Source organism: Symsagittifera roscoffensis, chromosome 2 (assembly GCF_963678635.1).
Source record: "Symsagittifera roscoffensis chromosome 2, txSymRosc1.1, whole genome shotgun sequence".
NCBI lineage: Eukaryota > Metazoa > Xenacoelomorpha > Acoela > Convolutidae > Symsagittifera > Symsagittifera roscoffensis.
This window is the reverse complement of record NC_087063.1, coordinates 64,893,376-64,914,558: the sequence shown is the minus strand read 5'-3', so window position 1 is coordinate 64,914,558 and position 21,183 is coordinate 64,893,376. Positions and strand designations below refer to the sequence as shown.

Sequence of the window (21,183 nt, the reverse complement as noted above, 5' to 3'; positions counted from 1 at the left end):
ATCCACACCAATGAATAAATTGACTGCTTTAAGAAAATTCGAAAAGACATTTCACGAAGATTTTTTGTTCATTTCTGGGGGCTTGTAAATTGCCAATTCAGATAACTTCTTGAACTAACTTATGTGTGCTGTTAAGAACTTTTCAATGATGTCGAGAAAGTAGCGCGATTTATTCGCAGTCTAATTTATTCGAAACTTATTTGAGGCAACCTAATTTGTTACAACTCAGTTCATAATTTTTATAATTAGCTGTATAATATTTGTTAGTGTGAGTGGAAAACCCAAATAAGTTCAAGTTTTCAAGGATATTAGTTCAAAAAAAAAACAGCCATTCAAGGCCAGCTAAGGGACAATCACAGCGCTCAGGTTTTTGCCCTAAATGATCGCAGCCTTGTTGGGATTCAGTTTTTATCTGTGATAGTTTCTCATTCCCTACGGGTATATCATCCACCCGCAGCAAGTTAATCCGCACTTTAAACATTTAGAGCTAGAATTGAGGACTCATTGGTGGACTTATGTAGTCTATAACTGATGCTCATGAGAAGAAACCAATGCTGAGGCCGCTTTAGGGGGAAGCGGGCTGAAGCAGTCCTTGCATTGAAGTTTTTAAAAACAACGACAATTCAATCATTTGATTTAACCCGAGCATCCATGATTAATGAAGAGATTACTTGACAGTTATTTCAGTAAATGATTTAAAATATCCGCATATAATTGATGAAACAGTAAATTTTCTCGATTTTTGATTAATTTCAGTAAAACAGCGCTAGAATCAAAGTTTTTTGGTACAATGCTGATAAAAATTATCCGGACTAAACGAACAAATTTTGAAATTTCAAACGCGTTTTTCTTTATTGGTTGAAATTAGACAAAAAGTAAAGAAAGCAGAAGTTGCTTAGATTTTCACCAGAATTAGTATAATACAATTTTCCCCGAAATTCTCAACCAAATTTTAACCCAAAAACGGGTCATTTTGGCTTATCGTAATTAATCGAGAATTATGCTGAAATTACTAGACTAATTGATGAGTAACTTCAATCAAAAAAGCCCCTTACAGAGCCCAGCAAAGTTCTAAAAGGGTAAAATTCCAAAAATTTGCGTAAAAAGTTTGAAACTTGACTTGAACGTTTTTTAGCTATCAATCAAAATTGATCTTTTGATAAAGAATTTTCTCATTAATTAACTTGGTAGTTCGTGCGTAACTCTTGATTAATTAGAAAAAGATAAAATGACCCATGTTTGGGGTAAAATTTTGGTTGAGAGTTTTGGAGGAAAATTGCACTATATTAATTTTGGTAAAACTCTGAGAAACTTTTGTTTTCTTTTTTTTGTCTAATGTTAACCCAATTTAAGAAAAACGAGCTTAAATTTCCACAGTTTCCCAGTTTTTGATTTCTTCCATTTTAACAAAACTTACGCAAAACAATTACGTTTTCAAATGAAACCAGCTGTCAATCATTTATTTTTGAGAAATAACAAGCATCTACAACAAAAAAATTGTTCCGGTGAGGTTTATTTTTTTGTTGGCTACGAACTACAAAACAGACATTTTATCTAGTAAAATTCCTTTTCAAATTTTGGCATAAAAATTGTTTTTTTATTTTTTTTTTTTTTTATTTTCCATAAATTTGCTAAATAGGCGACTTATCGCATAGTAAGTTTTCACGAAATTACAGCAATTTTGCATAATTTTCAGCAAATTGAGCTAAAAACGGAAGAAATTTCATAGTGAAAATCTAATAATTTTAAAAAAAACTTTGTCGGACATGCTTTTTTTTGTAAAATTATCCCAAATCGAGAAGAACTTTTTTTTTCTGATATTTTGGCCGAATAATTTAAAAATCAGCTTGGTAGATATTTAGTTGAAGTCAATGTTGAGTCAGTGGTTTTTGAGGCTGTCAGTTATTACACCTGGTGTTGCTATTTTTAACGTTCAAGATTCTGCTTGGTGCAATTCGGTGATTTTATGGCGTCAGTGCGGAGAATCTCTAAAACACACGGAAACCACAAAGTTTTATCCAATCGCAGGTCGGGCTCTATCTGTTTGCTAAAAATTTTCAGGCGAAAATGAATTGAAACCTATAGGCAACACTTGAGCGAGAAGTTATAATGATGATAAAAGTTATTCTATGAAAGTCATCAATTTAGAAGCCACCCGCACTCAGTAAAAGGAGAAAGTAATCAGTTTTACAACAGTTAGAACTGTAGTTTTATCAAAATTATAATTAAATGTAAGTTTCCAATTTCGATCGATGTTCAAATTAAAACGTTTAAAATGAAATTATAACAAATAATAATCATTTATAATCATTTGAAATTTTCTGAAAAATACCTCGATTAAATAAATTAAATTCCCATATTTTGCAAAAATGTTACCAAACCAAAACTAACTTTTATTTTAGATCATCATTTTGCTTTGATTATAATTTTGCATGAAAACTCAAATAAATAATTCAGGTTAAACTCTGATCGAGGTCATCGACTTAAGAAAAAGTTTTTTAACTCGTGCAAGTGGCGGGCATACTCTTTAGACTTTGAGAATTGCGCCGCGGATTTTGAGGTTTTAACATTTTTTATGTCGCGCTGTTCGCGCCGTGATTTTTTCAGTAGCGTCGGTCTTGAATTGCCAAGTTTCGGTCGCGTTGGCTCCAAATTGACAAAACAAAGTCGCGCCAGACAGATTTGCCAATTTTACGTCGCGAAGGTCTTTCTTTAATTTGCATCAATTGTCAACCTTGCGTCAAGCTATTTTTAAGTCGAATCAATTGCTAAATTTGGGTCGCCCCCGTATTTTCTTAGGTCGCATCTTCAGTCACAAAAAAAATCCGACCAAATTTAAATCCTTCACCCCAACTGGACCAAGTGAAGATGTTGCTCCTTTAATATTTAAATTTGAATAATGGTGGCCCAGCGTTGCGTGTAAAAAGCTCGATCATGGTTGATGGAAAGTCCTGCTTTGAACCAAGTTAACATCCTCCCCCTAAATTGCTTCAGGAGGGAGAGTGTTAAATTGGTCCAAAAATTATATGTACCGATACAATGGCAATTATTTTGTTTTTTTTTACACTTGAAAATGCATTATAGTTTTTTCTGAAAAGTTTGAAAATCAGTTAAGAATTTTGTCATAATCAATTATACCAACTATAATTGAATAAAAATAATTTTTAAACTTTTAAAAACTTCAAAATTTTAATAAGTCTTTAAGTGAACATAATCAATTATATGATGATAATAGTACAAAATGTATGATATTATTATACACTTGACTATAAATTATCTTTTTCAAGTTTCCAAGTGGTTTCCGATCTGAGGCGCTTTGAAAAAAAAACATAAAGCCTCAAAGGTACCAATTTTAAAAAATTGAAAAATAAAACAAAAAGTTTATTTGATATACTTTTTGTTTTATTTCTACAGCATTATTTCTACAGCAAAACTTGGCTGTACTGCTTAAAATATATTTAACTCTTCTAGTACGTTCTGATCAAATGGGACAGTACAACACTGCCAAACTACAACAGTGCCGAAAGAGAAAATGTTGTTTAACAGTGCCAAAACTATTTTGAGTACCGTTTTTACTCCCAAATAACTGACAATTAAATTAATTCAAATTGACGGAAGTTGAAAAGTCAAAAAAGGCGATTTTAATTGATGCCGCTTGTTAATCAAATAATAGTTATTCAAGCGGCGTCATAAAATTTGCGGAACAAATAATTATCAAAATTTCAAAATTTCTTCTCGGTTCCACTCCAAAACAAAAGTATTCGAGCAAATTGCCTCACATTTGCAAACAGAACTCAAAGTTTTCAAACGTCCTCAATTCTCGGCAGTGTTTAACACATTTTCAGTTTGGGCACCGATGTATTCCGGCACTGTTGAAAGCTTCCGGTCAAATAACGTTTAGCTAAGTTTGAAAAACTCTGCGCATGGGGTGCGGTTTGTAAAGAGACAATCGCGAATTCATACTCGTCAGTAAGTAGTCAAAAACTATATTAAACAATCAGAATCCAGATTAGAAAGCAAACTTACGAAAATAAAATATTGTCAAGGTAAGTTTGCTTTCTCATCTCGATTCGACGAAATGCAACAGCTCGCAACAAAAAATAACTCGGAACAAAAGAAAACTCGCATAAAAGGACAAATCGCATAAAAGGGAAGCTCGCACAATACTCACCACTGTAGTATACTTAAACAAAGCATATTTGCCTAATTTAGCCTCAAACTGTCTCTTTTTTCCCGCCATTTTCTGCACTGAACTTTCATAAAAAGAATATCGACCGCGTTTTGTTTTGTCATTTGATTCGCATTTTTGCATTTTCCTAGCTTGATATAAAAGCTCGCGATTTAAGCCTTGCCTTTCTGAGTATCAATAAAATTCGTTTACAATTTTACAGTTTTTATCATTGGGTGGAGGGTAGGGTTAAAAGACCGCAAAGACCTCAGTTATGTTAAAATGACTTGCCCTCGTAATGGTCGACGAGCTCCTGAGCTCCTGGATAGCCCTTCCTCAGTCGTTTTTCCTTCATCGCGGTCAGCTGATAATAGTTTTGGTTTTTCCAGTCCAGCCTGCAGGTTCCGTCTTCAGGCAACTGCACGCCATACATCAGCGCAGAGTTCCACGCTTCCAGGTTCAGCGCATAGACATTGCGGTCTACACAAAATTACGACTATATTTTGATCGATAAAATACTTATGATGGTGAGTATATATAGTTAAGTCAACTAAATGTATACTCACTACGCCGTCCCTGACCCTTCGAGCCAGCCCAAGCCCACCATCGGATAGCACATTTGCTTTTTAAGACCGACATGGAACAATATTTTCCTGGCTGATGAAAGGTGAACACAAGGGGAGTACAGTACAATTGAAGGTTAATGAAAAATTTCCGTCTTCGTAGCTTTGCAAAAAAAAACCACGCAGAACGAACAGTTTGAACAAATGCATTAATGTGCATTTTTTGCATTAATATCGCTTCGTTTGTGTGTCAAAACCGTTTTATGCTTTGGTCACCTCTGTCAATTTCAGCTATGTTTTTAATTTCTAGAGCAAAAAAATTGTGCTTGACTATGCTCGCTTTTGAAGCAACTGTCAATTGATATTTCTTATACGAAAAATTAAAACAAACTGTAGTTTATACTTTTTGGGTATTCTCACGGGGTCACATCGGCTAATTTCAGGTATGTTTGGAATTTCTCGAGCAAAAACAATTCTGCTTGACCTTGTTCTGCCCACTCTTGGACTGCTTGACTTTGCTCGACATTGTTTCGATGTTTAATTTATAATTATCTAAAATTTACGAAACCACACGAAACTCAAAAAGTTATACTTTTGGGTAACATCTCGGGGTCACCTCGGCTAATTTCAGGTTAGTTTTGAATTTCTGGAGCAAAACCGTGTGCTTGACCTTGCTGTACCCAAAATTAAGCTCGATTTCGCTCGACATTGTTTCGACGTTCAATTTATAGTAATTATCCGAAACTTAAATTTATACTTTTGGGTAAAATCTTGGAGTCACCTTGGCCAATTTCAGGTAAATTTTGAGTTGAGTTTCTAGAGCAAAAAATTGCATTTGACCGACCTCTACTCAAATTTGTGTTTGACTTAGCTTGTTTTTGTTTTGTCATTCAATTGATATTAAATTCCATGAAAAAAATTTTAGTTTAGATTTTTTAAAGTAAAATCCCAGGGTCGCCTCGGCCAATTTCAGATTTTTGTTTGATTTTCTGGAACAAAAAACAGTTCTCGATTTTGCTGTGCCAAAGTTTGTACTTGCCTTTGCTCATTTTGTTTTAAAATTTAATTGTATTTAATTATAAGAAAATAAGAAGAACTATGGTCATTCATTTTGTATAACATACCAGATTCACCTCGGCCTATTACAGTTTTGTTGACTTTCTAGAGCAAAAAGTCGTGCTTTTTAGAGCTCTACCAAGTTGGTGCTTGATTTTCCTCTACTTTGTACTGACGTTCAACCCATTGTATATATCCAATATTTAACACAGATGCGAAGCTGCGTGTAACCTTCCATTTAACATAGGAAATGAAATGAACTGAAAATTAAATCAAAAACCAAACAGCAAAAAGTAAATTTGAGCCTGAACAAATTTTAGGACTTTTCCTGAAAAAAATCATCACGACCTATGAAAGAAATTGAAATACGTTCACTGACTCTTAACAAGAGCTAAGCGATAGCTGCAAAAATTATCTCAGAGGTGAAGCTGTGCTTCTCAACAATTTGGGAGAGCCTGACCAAAAAGCAGCTCTAAAAAAAAGTAGACTAAAGCTCGAATTAGCAAAAACTCGGCTAAGTTTCGGTTCCGAATTTGCTACCTACCAAATTTGGGTCTACCTACCTCGGATGCCTAAAATGCCCAAACATTTGCAACCAATAACGCAGCTTTCTGACACAATTTTCTGAAATCGGAAAGTTTCTGAAATTGAGATTTTTATCATGGCACTGCTGTTTGAAACAAATAATTTTTTTTGGTGGATTTGATGAAATAAAAACGCATCCACAGTATTAGCGTTTTACTAATCAAATTTCAAAGCACATATGATATTAGACTGCTATCGCAGCCTACCGATTCAAAACTTCCACCAAAAGTAGTACTTTTGTTAGTAACTAAGGTTGAAAAAATAAAAAGTTCATAATAATACACTTTGCTTAGCAAGTGTAAACAACTATTGCTTATACGTTTATATCACGCGGTCACATCGGCCAACTTGAAATATGTTTTGAATTTCTAGAGCAACAAAATTGTGCTTGAACTTGCTCTGCCCAAATCTGTGCCGAATTCTGCTCAACTTTATTCAACGTTCAAACAATATTAATTATCCATCCAATAAATAAAGAAAATCAGTTGTACTGTTTGCTTAAGTTCATTGGTGTTTTTTAAATCAGAATGAAACAATTACTGTCATTCCGATTTCAAATACTTTCTAGATATAATCTTCTTTTTTGATTGTCCTTTTCCATCCTATAAAATTCATGTTTTTCATTGCTGCAAAAATTAGTGATATGTTTTGGTCATGCTGCAGCTACTGTTTAGATATAGTCTATAATTTGAATTGTCCTTTTCTATCTTATAAATTTTATTTTTTTCATTTGCTTCAAAAATTAACGATACAATTTGGTTATGCTGCAGATACTTTTCGGCCGCGCTCAAAGTTTCTTCTGATTGTGATTGATTGTTTCTTGAGGTTTCAATCGTAATCGAGGTATGTTTCGAATTCTTGCTCAGTCCAAATCCATGTCTGAACTAGTGTTTTAATTTAGCACTGATTTTGTGCTCGACTTTAAAAGTCAATACACAAAGTGAGCACATTCGGCTCTTAGATACTATTTTTTCTCTGGATTTTGTCTGACTTATTTTCTGGCAACATCATTGGCGCTGTAACATGACATTTGTTCTGTTGATTAATTTCATTTTAAGCTTTGAGAGTAACTCTTCACCATTCAGTCATTCGACGATGAAATTCAATTGATTGGTCGTATTTTTTTCTAAAGCAACTAAAAATTGATTGCTCGATACTTAAACTAGAAGACAAAAGTAAGCGCAAATTCAGGATTTCACTCTCTAAAATGCCTGTTTTCAGTACCCATTTTGGACAACAATCTTTTCGAAATTCAGTACAATTTTTACTTAGCCTAAGAGCAAATGATCAGAGCTAACATCTATGTAAATATCAAAATTTGGTTTCAAAGACTTACCTACGGAATCCGGGCCTGAAAATTCCAGTTTTCCTTGTCTGCACTTATTTTTGCATCGTAGTGAGTTCTTTCTCAAATAAGCGGAATAAAAAAATTGTTCATCGTACGACGTGAAACATTCACAGCTAGAAAATGAAAACATTTAGCTTGAAAACTGTACTAATTTTGGACGCTTCATACTTTTTCACGCCAATTAAAAAGTTTAGTGCAAATGAGGAAAACTGGCATTTTCAGGCCCGGATTACATTGGTAAGTCTTTGATACCAAACTTTGATAGTTTTATAGATGGTAGCTTTGATTATTTGCTTTTCGTCACTGTAAAAGTTTACTGAATTTCGAATGAAATAGTGTCCAAAATGGATTTTGGAAACAGGCATTTTAGAATGTAAAATCCTGAATTTGCGCTTAATTTTGTACACTAGTGAAATAATGACAGTACAGAATTTGTATTTTATCCAGAGACAGGTCTTTAAACATGTCAAAATTTTGTCGGGACGATCAAAGAGAATGAAATAACAAAAGAAGAAGCAAGGTAGCGTTTTTGGTGCGGTATCCGCTTACAATACACAAAATCTACAGTTTTGCCTCGTAATTAAAATTTTTTTATCAGAAACTATTGGAGACCCGCTAAAGGTCGGCCTTCGGAGCATTCAGGGCTTTGCATAAACTTGATTTGTTTGATTAGGGAATCAATTGAGACCAGGAATTGTAATTTTTAGCATATTTCAGCATATTATCGCCGCCGATTCCGGCGGAAAAACTGCGTTTTTGGCAACAAAAAAGTGTTTTTCGACAATCATCAGTTTTTTCGAGATTAAACCAGCATTGTGTTTTCCAACATCGGTTTGGCAAACAATCTCCTCTAAAATGGGGGACGGTTCAAAATGTGATCAAGTAAGAAACAAAACTTGGCCTGCAAAACAACATAAGACTAGCCTAGATTTCAAAGCAAACACTCCAGCTAGTTTATTTAGATAAATCATTGCAATTTTCACTTGAAACTGAAAAGATCCCCCCTTTGCGGTTTTATTTCCCATTTGTGATAATCTTCTTTTTTCGGCGCGAACAGGTATACTTTTGGCACTTTTTGGCATTTCGGCTGAGCCGAAAATTACGATTCCTGGTTGAGACATCCACGAACAGCGAAAAACGAACACAGGACGACATTAAGAACTAAACATTTTTGAGATAGAATTAAGAATTAAAGAAAATTATCTAAGACTTGTAGATTTCTTGACTTATGACCAAAACTACCAATCTATGAAAGTGAAGAAATTTCAACGTATCACAATCTGGCAAAGATGTATAAAAAAGAAACAAAACATTACGAAAATTGTTGTTGCCAAGCGTAATGAATGGATTGAAGAGTTGGGCTTATCGACGAAACCAAATAACAACATCTAAAAAAGTTGCTCGATCAATCAAGAAATAAACAAGCTCAGAATTCGTTTCAAGATGGACTATATAATTTTATAATTCTGACCAGTATATCACCAACACATTAAAAATATATTGTACATTTTTTCGCCTAAAAATTGCGCTCAAAAAAGAAGGACATCTCTGAAGCCATTTTGCAACAAGAAAAGTGAGACACCGCCAGCGAAAGTTTCTCTGACTCGGCAGTTATTTGATCTTAGGAGTAAACACATGCAACGCCTTCAAGCTTTGCAATCGAAACCAAGGAGCAAAATGTATGCCTCATTGATGAATAATTTAGTTGTAGGGTGGATAATATTTACACGGTGCCATAAGAAAACATAAGACAACTGTGGTTTTATGTGTTTGCTATTTTATGAATAGAAAGGTCTGACTTCATAATGGAACAGTAAAAGTGACTGACGCCTGCAGATGACCCAGTTGGGGAAGGAGCAAGTGTAGTCGTCCAGACCCTTGCCTCTGTCCCAGCTCAGCTCCTCCATGCTGAACTCTTTCCTGCACACACAAGCCTCTCCTCCTTTCGCTCCCAGAACTAAATACAAGAATAAATGTGAACGATCGAGAGGCACTGCTGAGTGTAAATGCTTTTCATCCGAGAGCTTGTTTGCTCGAGGGGGATTTGAGTGTGCAATCCCCCCCCCCCTAAAGAGTGAACTGGATACAATGTTACAGCAGCATGTTATATTTGAAACGAAAAGAAAAATATGGTGTTACAACTGTTTTGAGATACAACTTTGAAAAGTTCAGATTCACAGCTGCGTTTCTTCGAGATCTACCGTGGGTAAAGCTCTTTGTTGAGACACGATGAGCCATTTCTCGGCCCAGAAAGTTTCGATTAATACCAGTTTTTCTCTAGACTGAGAGAAATTTTTTGCAATTTTTATTAGTAACCAAATAACGACTAAAAGGGCTAGAAAATAAGCATCCAAGTCCAAAGCTCCTTTCCACTCTTCGAGTGGCGGGAACAACAAATAAATTATGAAACAGAAAACTGAACCCTGTGTTTTTTTGCACTCACTTCGGTCATCTGGTTGTCTAGGGGCGAAAAAGCTCGTGTTCATGGGGCTGCCTGTGTACAAATTGATGTAGGGGTTGGATACATCGCCGAAGAAGCGCACGTAGCCAGTCCAGAAGCCACTCTGCTGCAGGTAGGCAGGGTTGAGGAGCATCCTCTCCTGATATTTGTCCCAGAAATAGTTTCGCAACACTTGCTATCACAAAAAGAGCTCTCAAATTTTGATTAAAAATAACATGAAAATGTCTCTGAAAAAGTTATGAAAAAACAATTCCACCATTTTGAAAGTGAATATTTCATATGCGAAGCCCAAAATGATAATTAGACAGAAAAAGCATGAATAATAAGGGTAAAGCCAGTTTCACTACATTTTTAAGCGACAGATCAAAATTCATCCAAAGTTTCACCGTCAAAATCTTAATTTTATCATCATTAGAACAAATACAGAGACTTTGGGCAATTAAGTTGTGGTCACCTAAGTTTGGTTCCCCAAATTCATCTCCTAGTTTGGTTATATTTGTACAAAGTCAGCCCTCCTCTCTTAGGCCAATAATCAGTCCTGCCTACGCCACAGACTTAAGAACAAAGTCTATTTTCCTAAGACTCTCTTGATCACGATAGGAAAAAATATCCTGGCAAACATCTATCTATTTTTTAGCAACAATAGTAGATGAATGGTCGATTTGAACCAGTCTTGTTTGCAATGGCGGATTAAGGGAAGATGAGGGGAGAACTACCAAAAAGGGATTCGACTACCCAAAATTTCCCCCGTCGCCATCAATTTACTGCATCAATTTTAGTTCGACCAGCTTTTGGTGCCATTTTAACTTGAGAGGTGGAAGCGCGCTACAGAAAAAGTCGCAAAAAATCCCTAAAAATTTTTAATGGCCCGTTTTTTTCAAAAGTAATTGCGGAACAACAAAAAATGTGAAAGGATCTTTCTAGTATTTCAGTTGAGCTCGGAATTCTAGCTTGATTGAACTGGGGAAAAGTTCCGATCGACCAAGGATTTTTTTCAAAGATTCCTTTAGATCTTCCCGGATGCCGCTTTGGTGCTCGTTAACTTACATCGTCGCCCTTGTTGTCAAAAGTGACAACAGTAGAGCCTCCCTCGTACCCACATGCAGTCACTGCCTTGTCTTGACTCACTGGACCCAGCTCAATCAGCATTTTGTAGCAATGGGGCAGACCTAGCAAAGTTCATTCACCATGTCTCTTTTTACTTCACAAATTGCTTGTTCACATTGTTTCATTTTAATGACAGCTGGCATTAGAGCAATAAACCAAATCCAAAGATATATACAAAGGTTTCATACGCATCCTTAGCAACCACTGCTTTGCTGAATAAAGTTAAAATGTTGAGTGATGTGATTAGGAAAAGAAAGAGGAAGCCGACTTCCCATTATGAAATATCAAGTGAAGTGTGAAATCTAAATTATATGCTGACTTTTCACAGGAAAAAGCTGTGAAATGATACGCCTTCTTTCCAACCAACATGTTTTTTCAGGCTTGGTCCTAAAATTTTTAAACTTGTTATTGTTCTCACCTGCAACTTTCTCAAATCCGTCCAGGCATTCTGTAACATATGCTTGAATAGATTTAAATCAATCTTTTGGAATTAATCCTACAATTACAATCTTCATGCAAAATAATAATATATTTTATAAGGTTTCATAGGAAACTGGGTCCTGACACCCTCCACATCCGAGAATTTTTCTGAACCGCTCCTAAGTTAGAATCATTTTCAAGATTTTATGAAGTTTTTAAAAATATAAGTGTTTCCCAATCTGGTTGTTCATAAAGTTTATTTATCATTGTTCTAATCAGTCCATTAGCACCAGATCGCGAAACATCAGAGGTTTGTAAGACCTGTCGCGTGATGTCTCACTCAAGCAATCTGCGAAAAACTCCAGATGCGTACAACTTAAGTATCTATTTTCAAGTTCTCTAGATAAAACACGATGCGCAGTAAAGCAGCTGAATCAAAGGTACGTTTTGTGTTGAAAGTATTGACGAATTGTTCAAAATGCTTTAATTAGGTCCGCGTTGCCATGGATTTACAGGGCGTTTCAAAAAAAAAATTTCTTCTAATACAAAGTATTACTACTTTTAAACAAACCAACATACTTGAAATTTGGACACTTAGAGATAAGAGAACCGCATTTTGTAAAATAACAGTATTTGGCTAGTAAACTCGCTTTTGATTGTTTCCGTGAATCTCTTTGTAATTTGCATAGGTTGAGGGGGATGAATTTAAAAGGCATTCTAAATTATTTGTTGTTTTTTTTTCGGTTATTTCATCAAATTGCGAGCCACGTTTTTTATCCAGGTCAAACATAGCTTAACTTTTATAGTGTTGCTTGGATGTAAACAATTTTTGGACACTTTTTAGCCAAAACAGTAACTAAAATTTTTGACCGAAAAATGGCGTTTTTCTCGGCGCGCTCTCTCCTTCAAAATTAGTAAATATTGGAGCCAAAAACACTTTTAGAAAAATTTTAAGGTTGGTCGGCCGAAAATGGATGATATAAAATAACACCAACCAAAAGGGGAACCTTTGGTTTGTGAGGAGGTCGAATCCCTAAGAAACATCCGCTAACCCCCCCCCCCCCCCCGCCCTCCTAGATCCGCTTCTGTCTCCAGGCAAATTTTTGTCTTATTAACTAGCAATTTTCGACGGATAAGAAAGTTTTGTGTATATTCTGGAACAATATGAAATCTTGAGCTAAAATTCAGTAACTGTTTCACCTATTTTTGTTTGTTTTTGCAAAGTTAAGGCGTTTGAAAATGGTAGTCTTTCCAATTTGTGATAATTAATGAGCACAAACTACCAGTTTTAGTTTAAACATAATGCAAGCCGCAACAAAACTGCTCTTATTTCAAGGCAAAGCTCTGAATGTTCTGACTGCCTTTTAACACACATCGAAAAGATTTTTGGGAAAAGAAAGCATTGAAAAAATTTAAATTTTGGACAATATCAAAGATCAAGTCAGAAAATTGAGTCGCACAAAATTATTACGACCAATTAGCTGGCCTCAATTCAATTTGGGACAATTTTTTTGAGCGGGTTAATTCACCACGAATAAATGGTACGCATTACGCTTCCACGATCATGGATAAAATCTTCGAAATGCGCATAAACTTGTCCAGAGCATGGCCAAATTGGCATTTTTCAAACTCTCAAAGCTTTGCAAAAAATGATCGGAGGTAAAACATTTTTTTAAATTTAATTTCAGTGATTTGATATCTTCAATGGGGCAAATTATTTAATGCTGCTACCTTCAAAATTTTTATTTTGATCGCCTAAAAGTGACTGCGATTTAAAAAAATCACACCTAGCCCAAATATTCCGTTTTCTTCGAAAGTTGAATCAAATATTCGGAATCAGTTATCAATTCCGAATGAAATGAGCCGAGTTGAAATTTCTCATTGCGCCGTTACTAGGAGCGTAATTTTACCTCGTCCCTAGATGAAAAGCATAATATTACCCCGTTACTAGATGGTAGATTTGAAAAATTTTTCTTATTTTTGTTTTGATCTGAATTTCCTTTTCGACTGGCCAAAAATTACTTCCGATACCATCCAGAACAGTTTGTACATTAAACGTTTTGCCATCAAAAAGCAGTCTTGTTTAATTCTACGAACAGACCACAAAATTTCTTGAACTTCACCATCACATACCCGCACTAACAAAAACGAATTAGGATTGAATTGTTTTGACCATTTTCTTGATTTGTTATATAGGGTTTTGCCATAATCTGTTTGCAAAGATGATTTTTTTAATGATTTCAATGCATATTTTCAAGCTCAAATATTTTCACCATGTTTGCAAAAAAAAAATTGATTTCAGTGAGTCCGAAAATGAAAATCCATCCAAAATCGATTTAAATTGATTTTTAGACACTCAAATCGATCCAAAACTTTTAAGAAGTCGATCAAAACTTTTTGAATCGATTTGAAATAGATTTAATTGAGATCCGGATGGATTTAATTGAGATTTGGACGAATTTTAGTTAGTCGGAAAATCCATCCAAATCGATTTAAATAGAGTTTAAAGACACTTAAACCTATCCAAAATTTTCAAGAAACATCGATTTAAGTCGATTTGAAATCTTTTTAAATTCGTAAATGTACATTGTTAATCAATTAGGATTGATTTAAAATCGATTTAAAATCAAGTTAAGTCGATCGATCCGAAACCATTTTTGTCAGTGCGGACATACTTCGTGGTGTCGCTTTACTACATGCAGTCTTGTTAATCTGTAATTAAATGTTCGAAGTGTACAAACACAGCAACAATTCTAACCAGGCAATTATTTGGGTATGGCTTCCCACAATTATTGCCTTGTTTAAGCAGACAAAAATGCACCTTTGAACTTTCACTATATCTACAGACAAAATTTTCGCTTTAAAATTTCGGCTGATATTCTGATTTAAAATATTTCAATTTTTTGTTCTGATTTTCAAAAGCGAAACTACGGAACATTTGTGCTCGGCTCAGTTTTAATTTTCTCCAGACAAGTTTTGACTTCTCAATTTTTGACGGATATGAAGATATAGTGTACAGTCTAATACTTAGATCTAAATTTCAGTATATGTTTTACCTGCTTTTTTGTGCAGGGTTATACGTTTTTGAGAATTACCCATACAAACAATATGGGATAAATAATGCGCACAAATTACTACTTTTTTTAAACCGTAGCGTAAGCGGCAAAAATAATGCGAATAAGAAGTCAATCCCAATTGAAATGAGGCGATTCAGCAGGTCGAATTGCCGCTTTACTAGTTGGGAATTATACCAGACTGATCTTGACATTTTGAGTGGTGAAATTTGTTGCTGAGTGTTTCCTCATTTTTGTTGTGTTTTAGTTTTCATCAGTTTTTGGCCAAAAACTACTTGAGATATCATTCAGGACAGTTGGAACAAGGCAGGGTTTCCCTTTCTATAGCAGTTTTCCTTAATTATACGAATAATCGGAAAAGTTTTTTCAACTTCATGTCACATATCATAATACCACGTTCTTTTTTGCCATGTATAGTGCTGATTTAAGTTTTTTTAAGTGCTGATTTAAGTGTTTTTCAGAATTATAGTGCTGATTTAATTTGCTTTCTTACTCAATCATAGATCACACTTAATCACAATATAGCTTTGTGCTACTTTTTTCAGGAGAGCGCGACTTACAAACGGCGTTTAAACGAACTCTCTTGTCTAACATTCTTCTCGAATACTGCGTCTTTCGGTTGAATCGTATGTTAATTTTGCTAATGAATAGTTCAAACATATTTAATCTATTTATTCAAAATCTATTTACCTTCAGTACAAGGAAGATGTCCCTCCGCCCTAATAAAACAAAACCAAATTATGATAACAATAAAATTTGTCAGTTTCAGATCTCAAAATGATGCGTTTTTGAATTTATATTTCAGGAAACTTGTTGAAAGGGTGAAGGAAAATCAGCTTTAATAGTAAAAGCTTGAAAAATTTTATCGGCTGTACTTACATTGTTTCCTTGATACACAAAAGCAGCAGAACTGCTATTGATAGAAACTTCATAGTACCAAAACTCTTCATATTCATTAGCTTCCAAACCGTTCGAGGCTGAAACTAGGATAAAGGAAAATGAAAAAAAGCAGATCTCTAGATGCAATTGGAACCAACACTTTGTTTTACAACGTTGTCAAGCTTTAAGTAGTGTTGAAAGTCAAGATACCACTTGAAAAACATCGGATTGAATGTAAGTAGTTTGAACACAACCACTGTATTGTAAATCTCTGCGAGGAGTTGAAAACTAAACTATATTTGAAACGGGGGCGTAGTGATTTGCCTGTTAGTCGAATAGCATACGCAAACGGATTATCCTATTTAGTTTATTTTTAGTGCGGTCTTTGATTTCAAATACGGTTTGTCAACTTTTTTTCAACATGGCATTGGCATAGAGAGAAGAGTGCTAGAGCAATAAATCGATTGAGCAATAAACCGAAAATTAACTTAAAATTGTTAGTTACGCCAACTCGCTAGGTGGCGGTCAGTGTTCATTTCAAGCCATTACAGGTCACCGTTTACGAGATGATCAGTGTTCGGTTCAAACAATCACTAGTCGAATGAATGGAAAAACAAAACGAAAAGTTTATTGTTGCGACTTTTGAAAAAGTGAGGAACATATATGCCCGAGGTGGTTTTTGATCCGATTTTCAAAGAAACTGAGGAATATATATGATCGGGGTGATTTTTTTCAGACGAATTCCCAAAAACATTTCCCTTGGGGGATCAATCCATGAATCATCGTCGTCTCAGAGGGGGCTCGCTCACCACTAGACTTTCCTCGTCCAAAGATTGATGTGAAACGCTCACAAATAGACTAATTCGACTAAGAGCGCTATGATACTTTGATTCCGAAAGTTTAACGCGCATTATTTACGAGTGGCAAATTAGCCCGCACCACAAAATCGTTTCAAGTTCAATTGAGGTAGGCTAATTGCTTTTAGTATTTCCATACTTGATTCGTAATATTTAGCTCAAAACTCATAGTTTGTCAATATTTCATTAACCAAAAACTATTTGAGATCAGTTTATGGACAGTTGGAACATTGAGGGCGTTGCCCTGATACGAGCTGTCTTGTTTTTATTGAGACCGGTTTTGGAAAAAGTGACTGCATATGGGCATCGACCCGTAAATCTTGGGATTGCCAAGCGAGTATGCTTGCACTAGACTAAAGTGCGATTTTGCTGGCTAGAATAATACTGGATAGTTGGTTTCAGTACGCGAATTATTTTTGCGTGGCAATTTATCTGCACTCATAATCGTGCCAAATTGAAGCTATTTGTTCTCATTAGTTTCCTAAAAGACTCAAATTTTAACACTTTGAGCAGATTTGTTGCTTCATCGTTTTTTTTGCTACGCGGGCCTATTGCACTTCAGCAGTTACATTGCAGCTAAGCCATGCTCAAATGCTAAACGACTCGAAGGGTAAGAACCCGGTCCCTAATTAAAAACTTTTATGCAAACAACTACTTTGGAACAATAGTGAATTATCAAAAATTTTATTAAGCATTTTTCAAAATTTTTGGTGCTATTGAACTTTTACGCTATTCAAAAAACCCAGCTTATTGGCTACTCTCTACTTATTTTTGTGAGAGAAAAATCTTGACTTTTGGTGAAAAAGCAATTCGACAGACAATTGTGAATTTGGTTTATTGGTTTTCCGACGCAATGATAAAGCATTAGATGTTACTATATAATTTTAACTAGAAATATTTATCAGAAAAATTGCTAGAAAAACTCACTAGATTCAGTTAATATCCAATTGTATACAACTTTTTAAGGAACGGTAGCATAACTTTTAAAACTTGCACAGGAAGTTCCAAGCACAATAAGAAAAATCATGTTCCTAGTTACCACAATGTGTTGAGTTTGGTTGTTGTGTGATGGGTAGAACCAAAGCCTAGAACTCACTCATGTTCGAAGGTCATAGAAAATTAAGCGTATTCGACAACATTTGTCGTCAAAAACTTGTATTTATAGTATTTAACCGTAGATTCAAAAATTGGCCAAAAAATTTAAAATTTATTTTTCTGAATTCCAAATTTAAAAAAAAAGGCGCGTAGCCGCTTAAAGAGAATAGGAGGGAGCTTCTCACAATTAATGTTTCCATTGAAGAACCAAACGTCTAAGATGTGGGTTGATAATTTTCGAGAACAATTTTTCGAAGGCTGTGGGGACTATGCAGGCAGACAGGGGAAGGGGCGGTCTCAGGCAGTTTTTTTTTGAGAAAAACTACAATTTTCAAGAAAAATGAAAGTTTTAGCAGCTGTTTATATCAAATAAGAATTGTTCGAATCAAAAAATAATCTAAGTGAACCTTTGGAAAAAAACTCCTGAAAAGCATACCAGATTATACAAATTTCATTTAGAAAACGTAAAATCAGCCGAGAAAAGTTAATATGGAAACCACAAATCCAAAAAAAATCTTTTTCATTAAATACATTTAGTTATATATATTTAGTTATTACCTCAAATGAAGTAAGAAGCAGTTTTAGTTGAACTTTCAAGAAATTGAGCAGGTTAGCTGAATTGAAGCAGAAATAACGGTTAAGAGAAGTTGTTTACGGGAAAAATACTATTACACGATAACAATGCACTTGCTTTCGCAAAATAATTTGAGCAATTATTTTGACATCAAACACGTTTTTATAAAGAAGTTTAAAGCTTGAGGAGAGAAAAAATGAAAATTGTACAAACAACCGACAATTGTTTTCTTGTCTGCAGCAAGCAAAAACAAAATGTGTTCTATTTTTGTAGGTTTCAAGTTTACTACTTGATTATACAATTTCGAAGCAATATGTCTTTGAAAGCATCATCTTGAAAAATGGCATGTGATTAAAATAGTTCAATAGTTCAATTTTATTTATATTCCGTAAGTTGTTTTCCATGCTCAATTTTGTAATTTATAAAAATTTAGTGTCAGAATTATTATTAAATAAAAAATTATTTAATAAAAACTAGCAGTTTTCAACGATAATCGTTTTTTTCTTTAAGCGATCCCCGAACATGTGTCCATTCTACCTAACAGCGGCAGCAGCGGTCCAACTCTTCTTAACTTTACTTTCATCTATGAAAGAAACTAAACAGTTTATTGTTCCGAAGTTTTGATTAAGACAGATGGTATCAAATCTAAGCCCCGAATTCGTTACTACCGTTAAATTTGACCAAAAAAAATGCAAACTTTTTCAAAGAAGAGATATAAAAACAATTTTGAAAAATTTTATTGATTTTTCAGTCTCAAGTGTTATTTAAGTCATTTTATTTGCGTCATTTACTCAAAAAGTCTAGAAAAATTAACAGCAACTTGAATTTAATCTTTAAATCTTAGACGTGAATCGAAATTCTAAAAAAATAAAAAACAGATCTCAATTCAGCCAAAATTTCTTTGAAAGCAGGGCAAAAAAAAAAATTTTTTGAGTCAAAATAGTTTGTTACTAAACGCAATCATTTTTGAAATTGTCTAACAATTTGCACCGATGAAGTTTATTTCTTCAGATGATGCTGCCTTTTAAAAAGAACCAAAACTAGCGCATTAATCTATTAAAATATTTAAGCCGAAATCATTTTTGTCGTATACATTTTTCAGCAAAAAAGAAAAGTAAAATATAGCAAGTCAAGGTTAGTAAGATTACAAATTGCAGGAGTAACTCTAATTTAAAAGTTACGAAAAAAAGTTCGTGCAGCCAAAACATCGCTTCCCCATTTCGCCACCTCCCCCCCCCCCCCCCCCTCCCCCTCCACCGTGGTAACAAAAATATGTAGCTTCCACACACTATGAAGTTTTTGTCATTTAACCTTCACTGTCAAGCTGGAAAAACACTCCTCAATCAAAACTTGATTTTCAGTTTCGAAAACGATTCCGCATTTCAGGAAAAGTGCTACTGATTTAAAGTGCAACCATTATTTCAATTTCAGTAATGGAGACAGTTTCAGTAAGGTTGATTTTATGTCGCCTGATTGAAAGTGAAATACATTTAAGTAGTCAATAAAGATGTACGAGTCTAATGCTAAGCATCTAGTTCATATTTACAAGTCACTGACTTTTTTTTGCCCACGCTCGATGGGTTTATAAAAGCTAAATTTATTTATGAGTTGGCGGAACAGACAGAAAAATTGACCTAGCCAATAGACAAAAAAAAGCTGAATTAGGTTTTTTGAAATTTCAACATTCAAATTTATAAGTATAAAATATGTGGCATTAAAGCTCTGAGTTTCAAGAACAATTTATGATTGACAAATTGTTAAAAATAATTAACTCAACCTCAAAAAACTGGATCAATAGGTAAAGATTTTATTTGATGTGTCAACGTTGCAAAATTGCTCCGTTGAACTATCACTAATGTAGCGCTTAAAATTAAAAAAGTCATATTGATCAGACTTAACAGGATTATTGGGAAATTTGATGATTTACCATTGTTTTTTCTTCAACTGCAGCTGCGTTCATCTAACTAATACTAAGCGTCCTAAAAACGGTGGCAGGAAAATCTACCCTATTCCAAACTACCCTATACCATTCTACCCTATGCCAATCTATCCTATACTAATCTGCCCTATATGCCAGTTTAGCCTGTGTCGATTTGGAGCATAATTAATGTAATGTTTCAAAGTCCTAATTAGAATTGGAAAGATAACAGCACGTGTTAATTCATTTAAATCCAAATTTTTGGACTCAATTTAAGTCTTTCAGTTAAGGAAATTGTTCTAAAGTCCAAATCGCAATTGAAGCCTCAAAATCTGCAATTTGTCTCAATTAACAATTTTAATCACCAATTTTCAATATCACGTACAAAAATGAAACCAAAACTACGTCACTATTTCAATTTTCTTTTGAATAACATTTACCAAAATGAGTCAAATTTCTTGGGTCTATCCCAACAGAATCAGAGAACGCATGTAATCGGTGGCCACGAGTTTACCAAAAAACAGGAAACAAAGAATGGAAACAAAAATTTGACTTCTTGGTGATTTGATCTTTTGATTTTAAAACACATGCATTATCCGCTAAGCTATGTCGACTTGATGTGATATGACTTTTGTTTGTTTAAATAGCCGCAACGCATTTCTAAAAAATTGGATTAAAATTTGTGTTCGTTCATGCTTTGAAATCATTTCCATTTTGAACGAGCAAATTTTACGTTGCTTTGGTATTTTGTTCACCTGCGTCAATTATTATTTGATCACAATTAATGGTTCTTTGATTTGTTCGGAAATATGCTGTTTCGGATTCTTCAAGAGGATGGGGTAGGTTTCAATTGCTTTAGTTATAGTGTAGAATGGTATAGGGTAGATTGGTATAGGGTAGATTGGTATGTAGGATAGAATAGTAAAGGGTAGATTAGCACAGGGTAGATTGGAATAGGGTAGAATGTCATGAAATCCTATAAACGATAAAAATTGATACTATTAAAATATAATCCAACAGTTTAATCAGCAAATTGTGGCCTCCGATTAAAACATCGCGAAACGTTTTTCGAAAAAGA

General features: G+C 34.4%; 1 protein-coding gene across 2 annotated transcripts; it reads right to left on the bottom strand.

Moving 5' to 3' along the window:
- Positions 1-1,765: 1,765 nt before the first annotated feature.
- LOC134840187 (uncharacterized) lies at positions 1,766-18,297 on the bottom strand. 2 transcript variants are annotated; one of them, XM_063855902.1, is made up of 8 exons: positions 15,662-15,883; positions 15,473-15,501; positions 11,707-11,736; positions 11,229-11,350; positions 10,164-10,356; positions 9,549-9,677; positions 4,460-4,648; positions 1,766-1,988 (listed from the first exon to the last, which is right to left on the bottom strand). In XM_063855902.1, exons 1-8 carry the CDS (start codon positions 15,736-15,738, stop codon positions 1,927-1,929), a joined length of 831 nt encoding a protein of 276 aa, XP_063711972.1. In that variant the 5' UTR covers positions 15,739-15,883; the 3' UTR covers positions 1,766-1,926. The 2 variants fall into 2 exon arrangements, with proteins under 2 accessions (XP_063711972.1, XP_063711973.1); XM_063855903.1 differs by lacking the exons at positions 11,707-11,736; positions 15,473-15,501; positions 15,662-15,883 and adding an exon at positions 18,172-18,297.
- Between the last annotated feature and the right edge of the window lie 2,886 nt (positions 18,298-21,183).

What these genes read in the sequence shown, in the direction of transcription:
- LOC134840187 (XM_063855902.1), bottom strand. Translation starts at nt 15,738, where the DNA reads ATGAATATGAAGAGTTTTGGTACTATGAAGTTTCTATCAATAGCAGTT. An exon ending in TTGACAACAAGGGCGACGAT is followed by an intron (nt 10,357 to 11,228) that starts GTAAGTTAACGA and finishes TTTTTGTGATAG; the next exon opens with CAAGTGTTGCGAAACTATTT. An exon ending in CAACTGGGTCATCTGCAGGC is followed by an intron (nt 4,649 to 9,548) that starts GTCAGTCACTTT and finishes AATTTTGTGTAG; the next exon opens with ACCGCAATGTCTATGCGCTG.